The sequence below is a fragment of the Nicotiana sylvestris genome, chromosome 4, assembly GCF_000393655.2.
Source record: "Nicotiana sylvestris chromosome 4, ASM39365v2, whole genome shotgun sequence".
Lineage (NCBI taxonomy): Eukaryota > Viridiplantae > Streptophyta > Magnoliopsida > Solanales > Solanaceae > Nicotiana > Nicotiana sylvestris.
The window spans coordinates 126,562,108-126,573,747 of NC_091060.1; the positions used below are offsets into that span (position 1 = coordinate 126,562,108).

The following is an 11,640-nucleotide window of genomic DNA, read 5'->3' on the forward strand; positions in this document are numbered from 1 at the left end:
CAGAGGTGATACAAATAGGCTAAAGACTCAGTAGAAAATTCATTCGAAGCATGGTAACCGATAGAAACTTTAACAAGATCAAGTAGTCATGCTAACACACAGAATAAAACAAAGAGGATCTAAGAAATTAGGGCTTTTAACATAGTCGAGTTGAAAAAGCATTAAGAACATGAAATCAGTCAAGGTAAGCAAGGAAAGAGGTTTAATAAAAAAAAAATCGATTAAAACAAGTGTAGAAGAAACTCCGAGAAACCCTAATTTTAAAGAAAGTAAAACGGTTTAAAGTTGAGGATCTTTCAGAAAAAGTTCGAGAATAGTGCAAAACATAGGAAGAAATAGACTTAAAGCGTTAAAAATAGCACGGATCTAAGAGATTCAAACGAGAGTTAGGATTTCAAAGGAAACCCAAATAGAAACGAAAGAACATGTTGTAAACTTCACGGATCGCAACATATACGGTGTGATTTTGCCCAAAATCACACCGGAGAAGCCATGAACGACAAAAACAGAAACCCTAGATCCAAATCGATATGGACCACGACCCTTGAAAGCCTCAGAGATGATGAGCAAGGTGATGGAAGACCCATTGGAGGCTTGGGGTTGAAAGGGGGTCGCCGGAGATGACCGGAGAAGGAAGCAGCGGTTGAAGAATGATTAGGGTTAGGTTGGGAGAGAAGAGAGACGAGAGCATCTAAAGGCGGCGGGGGTTTGAAAATGAGTAGGGTTAGGGGGTCGTTTAGGAATTAAAAAGGAAAGGGCGTGTGTGGACCGTTGATCTAGGAGATCAACACTCATGATTCAACCGGGTAGGTGGGTTCCGGGTTTGGGTAGGTATTTATGGGGTTTGGATCGGGTTAATTAGGTAGGAGATTGTGCTGGGGAGGAGTCCGATTTGGGCTACAATTGAAAGCCAAATTTGGCTATTATTTAAATAGCCACTTTTCCTATTTTAATTTATAATAAATAATAGGTAATTTCTGAAAAATAATTTAAAATACATAATTAATATTTTAAAAATATAGGAACCAATTTTACGCATATAAAATATAATTATATCTTAAGCGGGCTAACATTGCAATCATATGCAATTTAGCTTAAAAAATACTAAATGTAATTATAAAAATGCATAAAAATTAGATTAGCCATATTTTGGTATAAATATAGAAAGTAAATGAATAAATCATCATAACAATAATTTGGGAAATAATTATTGGGGATTTATGAATAAAAAGGGAGAAAATAAATCAATTTAAATCCTAAAAATTATGGGAGAAATTATAAAAACCTTGTGCATGCTCATATATGCATATATATGCTATTTTGAAGGTATTTATGCATATTTAAAATATATAGAAAAAAATCGGGTATCAACAATTGGGGCCCGTTGTCACGACTAATTTCTTTGGGAATGTCGAAGCGGTATATGATGTTCCTCCATATGAATATAATCACTTCTTGCTCACATATTTGGGCGAATGAACCTGCTTCTACCCACTTGCCAAAATAGTCAGTTAAAACTAAAAGAAATCGCACGTTACCTTGTTCTTCTGGGAGGGGTCCGACGATGTCCATTCCTCATTTGATAAAAGGCCAGGGCGAAGTGACCTAGTGGAGGTGCTCGCCTGCTTGGTGGATCATAGGGGCGTACTTCTGGCATTGTTTGCATTTTCTTACGAAGTCGGTAGCCTCTTTTTTCATCGTGGGCGAGTAGTAACCTGCTCGTATGAGGCATCTGACGAGAGCGCGATTGCCGATATGAGCTCCATAGTGACCTTCGTGTACTTCCTCGAGGACGCGCTGCATCTAATTTGGGCCTAATCTTTTTGATAAGGGTCGCCATGCGTTCTTTTGTATAGGTCGTTATTGTATACCTGGCCGCCTGCATTCGAAGCTTCTTGGCTTCTTTTTTATTGTCTGGGAGCGCTTCGTCCTGTAAATATGAGACAATACGATTGCGCCAATCCTAAGTCAAGTTTATATTCCGTACCTCGATTTGATCGATCGATGAATGTAGAAGAGTGACTATGTCCCCCTCTCAGGCTATGCTTTTGGTGGTCGTTGCCAGTTTGGCAAGGCCGGCTGTTTCGATGTTCTATGCCCGAGGTATTTGATCTAGCTGGCATTCATCGAACTCGGGTAATAGTTTGTAGATTTTGGCTTGGTATTTCTGTAGTCGTTGTTCTTTGATTTGGAAAGTCCATGTGACTTAATTGACGACGAGTTGTGAGTCGCATCGTAGGACTACTCATCGTGCTCCTTACTTGAGTGCCAATTTTGACCCGGCAATCAGGGCTCCGTATGGACTGGCGAATTATTTCGCCAGTTGGGACCTCGAGTACGAGTCCCGGTTCAGATCCTGACGTGTTAGAAGCACCATCAATATGTGCATTTTTGTGGAAGTACTGGTGGTTTCCCTTTCGACTTCGGGCATTATCTTTGCACTAAATTCGGCTACGAAGTCGGCAAGTACTTGTGACTTTATCGTCGTTCGCGTCTGATTGGTTATATCGTGCTCGCTCATCTCTATGGCCCATTTTGACAATCTACCCAACAATTCGGGATTGTGCAGGATGCTCCTTAGAGGAAGAGTTGTGACCAACGAAATGGGGTGGCACTGGAAATAGGGTCTAAGCTTTCGTGAAGCTACGACCAAGGCTAGGTCTAGCTTCTCGAGGTAGGGGTACCTTGTTTCAGCATCGACCAAAGGTTTGCTAATGTAGTAGATTGGAGACTGCGTACTTTTATTTTCTCATACCAAGACTGCACTTACTGTGACATCGAACACAGTCAGGTAGACGAGGAGACATTATCTGAGTTCTACCTTAGCAAGCAGAGGGGGCGAGGACAAGTATGCCTTTAGCTCCTTTAAGGCGTCGATGCATTTGAAATTCCATTGGAGTCCGTTGTCTTTCTTAAGCACGCCAAAAATTTTATGGCACCTATTGGAGGATCGTGAGATAAACCTTGATAGGGCGGCTATACGGTCGGTCAGCTCTGTACATGCTTCTTGCTGGTCAAGTTTTCTAGTATTCCCTCTATGGCCTTGATCTGTTTGGGGTTGCCCTTGATGCTACGCTGCGATACTAAGAAATTGAGGAACTTTCCCGAGGTTACGCTAAAGGCGCATTTCTTGGAGTTCAATTTCATGTCGTACCTTCTGAGTATGTCGAAGGCTTCCCTCAAGTGGTCGATGTGGTCTTCCTTCCTTTTCTACTTGACCAATATGTCATCTATATATACTTCCATGGTCTTGCCGAGATGATCTTTGAACATTTTGGTCACTAGCCTCTGATATGTTGCCCCTGCATTTTTCAACCCGAACAACATAACCCTGTAGTAGTATGTCCCTTGGTGAGTGATGAAATTTGTTTTTTCCTGGTCTTCCTCCTCCATAAGGATCTGGTTGCAGCCCGAGTAGGCATCCAAGAGGCTTAGCAGCTCTTGCCCAGTTGTTGCGTTGATTAGTTGGCCAATATGGGGCAGCGGGAATGAGTTTTTTAGGAAGGCTTTGTTCAGATCTGTGAAGTCTATGCACATCCGCCACTTCCTGTTCTTCTTTTTCACCATGACAACATTGTCGACCCACTAAGGGTACTTCGATTCTCTAATAGAACCGTTTTCTAATAATTTTTCAAAGCCTTTTCGCGGACTGCATCATTTATTTCAAAGTTAAACTTTCATCTAATTTGCCTTACTGGGGGTAAAATGGGTCGACGTTCAACTTGTGAGTCGCTATCTCCTTCGGGATACCTGGCATGTATGCATGGGAAAAAGCAAATAGGTTTACGTTATTTTTTAAGAATTAGCAAAACTTACCTGGCTCTTGGAGCTTATGGCCGATGAAAGCTTTCTTGCTGTGGTCGTTATCATCTAGTTGGAAGGGGTCGAGGTCCTCTACGGTTGACCCTGTGGGTTCTATGATTTTGGGGTCTCTAACGACGTCTTTCTCCTCATCTCCATCTGACCCTAACTTCGTTAATTGTTATGCCTCATCGGCCTTGCCTTTCAAATGTTAGGTGTATGTGCAGTCTTGGGCGATACGGTAGCATTCTCGGGTAGTACGTTGCTCTCCTCAAATGCTGAAAACTCCACACGGGGTGGGAAATTTGATGACTTGATATAAGCTGGAGGGGACGGCTTTTATGGCGTGTATCTAAGGTCGACCTATGATAGCGTTGTACGTTGTATCCTGATCCATGATGTGGAGCATGGTCTTCAAAGTGACGCCGCTGGCCAGGACAAGTAGTATGATTTCTCTAGATGTCTGCTCGAATGCATTGTTAAAACCTATTAGTGTGATGCAACGTGGAACTATCTTGTCCTTGAGCTTCATTTGGGTAAGAACTCGAGGGTGGATGATGCACGCGCCGCTATCATCATTGACCATAATGTGTTTTACATCGGTATCAAAAATGCATAAAGTAATGATAAGAGAATCATAGTGAGGAAAAACCAAACCGTGGGTATCCGACTTATCGAAGATGATACTTTCTTCGAGTTCGTCATACCATTCATGGGTGATTGGCCGTTTGAGTTTGTGGGTGGTGGTGAACTTCAAGTTGTTTATTGATGCATCGTCACCCCCTCCGATAATCATTTGAATGGTTTGAAATAGGGAAGGTGGTTTAGACGGTCCCTGGTATTGTTCACGTCCATGGGCGAAGTTGGCCCTCCATCGATCGCTCATCAGTTCTTTCAAGTGCCCTTGGTGAAGCATGTTCACGACCTCTTGTCTTAAGACGATACAATCCTCGCTTTTGTGGCCTTTCTCCTGGTGGAACTCACAAAGGGAATTTGACTTTCTAGTGCTCGGGTCGGACCTCATCTTTTTCGGCCACTTTACTTTTGGGCTGAGCTTCTCCAATGCATAAACTATTTCTGAGGGGGAAACACAAAAATTGTGAGTAGATAATAAGATGGGCATACCTCTCTCATTTTGGTGAGTTCTTGTTCTTGGCCTAGAAGGGCCTTCGTTGTGTCGGAGAGGCGGCATGAGGGTGCCTCAGCTGTAAGGCTGATGTCTTTCTTGGTTAGGATGGGGTCCTGCTAGATCACTCTTGTTATGGTATCTTTGTTCCTTCCTGGATTTGGCATGTACCTAAGTTAACTGTTGAGTTAGCCCGTTCAGATCATCTTCGTCAGCTCGAACCTCGGCGCAATAAGTATTGTGTATCTCGTCCCAAGTGGTCGGGAGATATTTCATGAGGCGGCTCAACAGCTTCGTGGTCTCCCTTGAACCACTTCTATTTAGCCCGTTTTGAAAGAATGTCACGGCCATTCCTTCTGATACGTTTGGTAAGATCATCCTTACTCGGTTAAATCGAGCAAGAAAGTCCATCTGTTCTTCTCCAGGTGATTGTTTTATGGCAAATATGTCATTTACTCTCGCCTCCACCTTTTTTGCTCCATCATGGGCTGTTACTAACTTATCTGCCATTTCTTCGAATGTTTCGATCGAGCATCCGGGAAGCTTTGCATACCAAGTCAATGCACCCCCGGTGAGGGTTTCGCCGAACTTCTTCAGTAAGATGGAGGAAACTTGATCTTTGGAGAGATCATTGCCTTTCACTGCGGTGATGTAATGAGTCACATGATCTTCAGGGTCCGTTGTGCTGTCGTATACTTTCAGGTACGGTGGCATTTTGATGGTCTTAGGTATGTCATGCGGTGCAGCTTCGTCGCTATATGGCTGCTCAACAAACTGACCGGCGTCCCTTTTTGTTAGAAGTTTTGGGGCACCCAGTATTTTATCTACCCTTTCTTAGTGCTCTTTCATTTGGTCGTGGAGCATTTTGTTCACGTTCTCTATTTCCTCCATCTTCTTCAAATTAGTTGTGGGGGTGTCATTACCTGCATCATTAGCATTGTGAGTAATACCTGTTGCAAAGGGGGCGTGCTACTCGTCAGCTTCCGGTGCAATGTCGACCCTTGCCTCTTCTCTGCTCGGCCTTTGAGTGGGCTTGTCGAGGAAGCCGATTAGCGTGTTTGTCAACCATGCTTCGAGTAAATTTTTCACTGCCAGTGGTGCCTCTTCCGTTGTGGATGTAGAGCCCCCTTTATCGTGTGAGGTCGTGATGCTACCGTGAGGTGGGGGCGAGCCGTTTTGCCTGGGAGAGGTATTTGGTGTTATATCTTCACCCTCCGTTTCATCCACTTCGTTGATGGTGTGGAAGAGGTTGGTGTGAGATCGGCTATCGCCTTCCTCTTTTCCTCTCTGTTGCCTTCCATGTTAGATTTGTGTACATAAGGAAGTATAGGGTTTTTGCAAAAGTTTTTATTAGATATAGAAGAGACTAAAATTTTAACTAGAAAATTCCCACAAACGGCGCCAAATTGTTTGACCAAAAAATATTTAGCCTTTTTGTTAAACTAATTAATTAAGAATATAGTAGGTAAATCCTATTTAAACATAATAAATCCTATATCTGAGGTTGATTTATACAAAATGACGTAGAACTGCATTTAAACCAATTTAATACAACGGGTATTAAATGGTACTATTACAAGTGTATGGGGGAACAATGATAAGTAATAAATGTATTAAATGACAATAGATGTAAATAGAGAGAATGATTCACCCAAATATTGAATGAGGTGGATGATTCTTCTCTATGACAATATGTAAGACAAACAGACGTGGGAATATAGGGAGCTTTCTCAGATTTGATGCGAGAAAGTATGGGATGAACAATAAATCGAATATTTGTGGAAAGACAATGTTTGTAATTTACTTGAGAGTCAACTTTTCATGAGAGATCTTATCATATAGAATATTACATGCCCTCTTTCTTCTCTCTCCCTTTCTATTTATCTCGGACATATCTCGTACCTAACCTAAAGTACAATTGCAGAGAATATTCAATAGAATATTCCCCTAAAATATCCTGCTAAAAAAACTAGCTGTTATGACTGACCTGAGTATTCGACCTCGACCTCGGTTACTTTATTTGCCGATAAGTTCCTTCTGCCTCGAGTTCGACCTCAAACTAATCATCTCATAATAATCTACCTTAGAACAAGATTCCCTTGATCAAATTTTGACCGATACACCTGCCCTCGAATTCATGTTCTGTTATAGTTATTTGCATAAGGTTATTATAATTGTTATTTTTGCCTATATAATTTTCTAAACTCTGGCCGATGTTGTGATATGAAACCCTTGTCCAAACGTACTCTAAGGCCATCTCCAACCTTGCCCCCATCCCCCATAATGAGGGAAATATTTGGGGGAATTTAGCTCCAACCCTCCCCCATTTTTGTCCTCAAAATGGGGGATGAATAGTGTTCCCTCAAATATGGGAGTACATTATTCATCTCACCCATTACTATTCATCACTTTATTATTATTATTTTATTATTTAATCTTTTAATTTATCTCTTTATATATACCTAATTATGTTTATGTAATGTCTTTATAATATTAATATTATATCTTAACTTTGGTGTATAATTTTAATAAATTAATTTTCTTGCATTTATTATTTTTATGTAGAAATGGAAGTAGATGAAAATCAACGATTTCAACAATTTTTATTTCGACATAGAAGAATTAAGGATAAAGATGCTCATTTTGCACTTCGTAATACATTAATAGATCATTTATGGGAGAATACTAGAGGTTGAAGTTGAATATTTATCTAGTATTTCGAATGAATTTTATCGTTATGTAATATGTATTTAATTAATCTTGTATCGCAATGATTTCACTTTTATTTGAATTATTAGTTAATCTATAATAATTGCTTACAAATTATATTATTTAAAATTTTATGGAATTGTTTTAATTATGAAAATTACAAATTAATAAAAATAAAAGATGGAATTTGTTTAATGGAAATTAAAAAATAAAATTGAAATGAAAGATAATAATATAATATAGATGAGATAGAAGAATATAAAAAAGTTTGAAAAAAAAACGTGGAATAGTTAGAGTAAGTTATCCGTAAAGAGAAAATTCCCATTTTGGAAACGTAAAGATTGAAAATGCCCTAATACCATTAACTTGTCAGAATTTAGAAGCTCGTTCTATTATTACTAAAGTGTCAGTACGAAGATACGCCTACCCTAGCATTGATGTAAAAACTAGGCAAAGAGGGCCAAAGACTAAGATGTCCTTAGTGAGTAGTGCCTATCAAGTATCAATTGCATTTCTCTTATCAATATGACATGTTCATAGATTACTTTATAGCTCGTACTATTTTCTTGATCTTTCGGTGTCTCTCTCTTCTCTGTTCCGGGACCCTGCAATTTCAACCGGAAGAAAAAAAAAGGTAGGAATAAACATGAAATCCATATAGAGAAATAAGAAAAAGTACTTCCTCCATTTTATTCTATGTGTCTTATAGCATGTTTGGCTAAGCTGCAAAAATCAGCTTATTTTGAGAAGTGTTTTTCTAAATTCTATGATTGGATTGGATCATAGAACGAGCTAAACTTTATACTAAATTCAGCGTATCTACTCAATCCACTTCAGCGTAAAGATTGAAAATGCCCTAATAGCTTTTGGCGAGAAGTAGTTTGTGTTTGGCTAATTAGTTTGAAAAGCACTTCTGAGCAGCAATTAGTATTTGGTCAGGCTTAAAAAAACTGCTTCCAAGTGTATTTTTCTTCAAAAGTGCTTCTCAAAAAAGTGTTTTTGGAGAGAAACTACTTTTTCCTGCTTCTCCAAAACTGCTTCTGCTTCTCCTCAAAAGCACTTTTTTTCCTTCCAAAAGCTTGACCAAACACCTCAAATTTGGTCAAAAGTACTTTTCGCAAAAAAACACTTTTGGCCAAACAGGCTATTAGTGACTAGACGGGAAATATAAAAATATAAATAAATGTGTGGTCTTAAAAAATATGTGTATAATATACATATATACCCTTTGAGTCTTGTGGCGTAAAATATGATATCCATGCCATTCCTAGAAGGGAGGTTAATTAATTAGGGTAAAATGGACATGTTGGAATTCAAAGAGTTACCAGTACTAATATAGAATAGTGTTGCACATAAATTGAAATTCACAAAGTATGTTATTTCTTCAAAAATCTCTGCCAATATAGCTAATCTCCTAATACATTCCTCCAAGTCAAAAATTGACTTATTCTAACCTAAGGGACTTTGGTATATACATAATTTTGGTTGGTTTAATTTGTGGCCAATAGCTCTATAGGATGAGCTTTGCCTAAGCTGGCTGGCATGGTCTCACAAGTTGATGATATGATTGGATCATGAAACAAAGCTCGTGGGCATCTAAACTTTTTCTGTTCTTCATCCCTTTGAACTACTTTTCTTTTTTCCTTTTTAATAATATTATGCTTCTTTCTTCATTTATTTTAATTAGTTTGTTAGGTAAAAGGGGTCAGAGAAAAAGTAGAAGCTAGCTAAGAAAGAAAGAAGAGAAGGGAAGGTCACACTTGTGACCCCATTTGACGGGAGAATGCAAAAAGGAGTATAATTAGAAAAATGCACCATCTAACAGATGGTAAAAAGGGAGCAGCACATCAACAAAAAGTAATTAAACAAAGCTGTCCAACTGCCTTTGCCTCCCCTCTTTGTTTTCTTTTAAAAACTCACTCTTCCTACAGTTGTTCAAACCTCAAGATCTGAATTTTAGAAACTCAAAACATCATTCAAGAAGTAGAAGAAGAAGAGAAACAAACAAAGAGAGCTAAACATGAAAAGTAGTAGAAAAGGGAAAGGACCTCCCTCAGCAGATCTTTTAGTGTGTTTTCCATCTAGAGCACATTTTTCCCTTATGCCAAAACCAATATGTAGCCCAGTAAGACATTCAGATTCCATTAAACGCCACCAAAATCATGAACTCAAGAAAATTAGCACCAGAATTGGTGGGGTTGCAGCCCAATCTAGTCCTCTTCTTTGGTCTAAATCCAAGAATTCAGATATAATTTCAGAGCCCACGTCACCAAAAGTCACTTGTGCAGGTAATGAACGTACAATTTTTTTTTATTTAGATCATAGATATATGTTTATTAAAATCTTGAAATTTAGTAGTATAAGTTAATGTTCTAAAGCGTAAAGATTAAATTCTAGATTCGCCTATACAGGGCAGATAAAGGTAAGGCCAAAGATGGGGAGCTCATGCAAGAATTGGCAATCAGTGATGGAAGAAATTGAGAAGCTACACAACAGAAAGGCACAAAAGAAGAATTGGATGGAAGCAATTGGAATAAAAAAAGATGCAATGCAATTCTTGACTTGTCTTCGTAATATAAGGTTTGAGTTTCGTTGCTTCGGTTCATTTCCAACAGAAGCTCATGACATCACTTCTGACGAAGACGAGGAAGGTGAGGAAGAAGAAGAACAAGAAGAAAATTACGCAGGAGGCAGAGAGATAAATGATGAAGAAGATAACAAAGAAAATTCAAGAACTGTATTTTCCAAATGGTTCATGGTTTTGCAAGATGAGAATCAGAAAACAGAGAAAGATTACTCAAATGATGATAATAATGATGTTCCTAATTGTGCACCACCACCTAATGCACTTTTACTTATGCGATGTCGTTCTGCTCCACCAAAAAACTGGCTTGTAGAAAGACAAGAAGAAGAAGAAGTAGAAGAAGAAGAGGAGGAGGAGGGCATTAATGAAGAAGAAAAGAAAGCAACTTTAGCTTTGGAAGAAATGGAAAACAAGAGGAAGAATGAAAGCTTAGTGGTGATGAGATGTGGGAGTGATTTCCACAAATTATCAGCTGATATAGCAAAGGAGACATGGGTTGTGGGTGGAGTTAGAGATCAATTAACTAGAAGTCGAAGCTGGAAAAGGTGATTAAATCCATAATTAACTTCAAGATCAATGTTCTTCTGTTTTTTTTTTTTTTAATTTACTTACATTTTCTTCATATATAATTAATTATATTTTCTGATGTTTGGATTTCTTAATTATCTGAGTTTGTGTTGGTATTGTGAACTCTGAAGAATCGAGCTTAGGTATTTGATTCTCGGGGATTGCCGACCCGCACTCCTACTCGTATATAGTCTGCTTTTTTAAAAGAAGAATTTCAATTTTCGATGTTTTTGTGTTTGTTGTTTCAATGACAAATGTATATCTCAGGATGTATTTTAGTGAAGGACTTTAAAATTATTCTCTTATGATAATTGCTTAATTGTTTCTATTTATGCTATTGTTTTTCCAAATTCGTTTTTTTTTCATGAGGTTGTGGAAAGAAGACTTATTTTAAAGTGACAAATGTATTTTCTCTGAATTCATTTTTCTTTCAATTACATATGCTGAAGCAATAAGAAAATTGATAAATCGCTCAACCCCGATCACCTCTCACCAATCCAAAACCCTCAAATAAGCAAATGGTATTTATGTTGTTGAGAGGGAAGCTGATTCTGAGTTGAGGAAAAAAAAACAATCGCAGATAGAGAGAACTACTCTGTATTGCCTTTACTGAAAGTATAAAATGAAGTAGTTGGTTGTTACATTTGTACCCCTTAAACTATTTATAATACTACTACTATACCTCAACTAATACGACTAATTAACCAATCAACTAACTCTCTTTACAACTAACTCTGTACAACTACAATTGCCTGTGCACAACAACTACTGCTATGATCAATTTCTACAACTCACCTCAAGTTAGGTGGTGAGAAAACGTTTATCATCTCCAACTTGCAAACTATTTCACTGT

The 11,640-nt window shown here is 38.5% G+C and overlaps 1 protein-coding gene across 1 annotated transcript; it reads left to right on the forward strand.

Moving 5' to 3' along the window:
• The first annotated feature begins 9,442 nt into the window (after positions 1 to 9,442).
• Positions 9,443 to 11,098, forward strand: LOC104224557 (uncharacterized). The gene is made up of 2 exons (XM_009776236.2): positions 9,443 to 9,924; positions 10,048 to 11,098. Exons 1-2 carry the CDS (start codon positions 9,657 to 9,659, stop codon positions 10,767 to 10,769), a joined length of 990 nt encoding a protein of 329 aa, XP_009774538.1. The 5' UTR covers positions 9,443 to 9,656; the 3' UTR covers positions 10,770 to 11,098.
• The last annotated feature ends 542 nt before the right edge of the window (positions 11,099 to 11,640 follow it).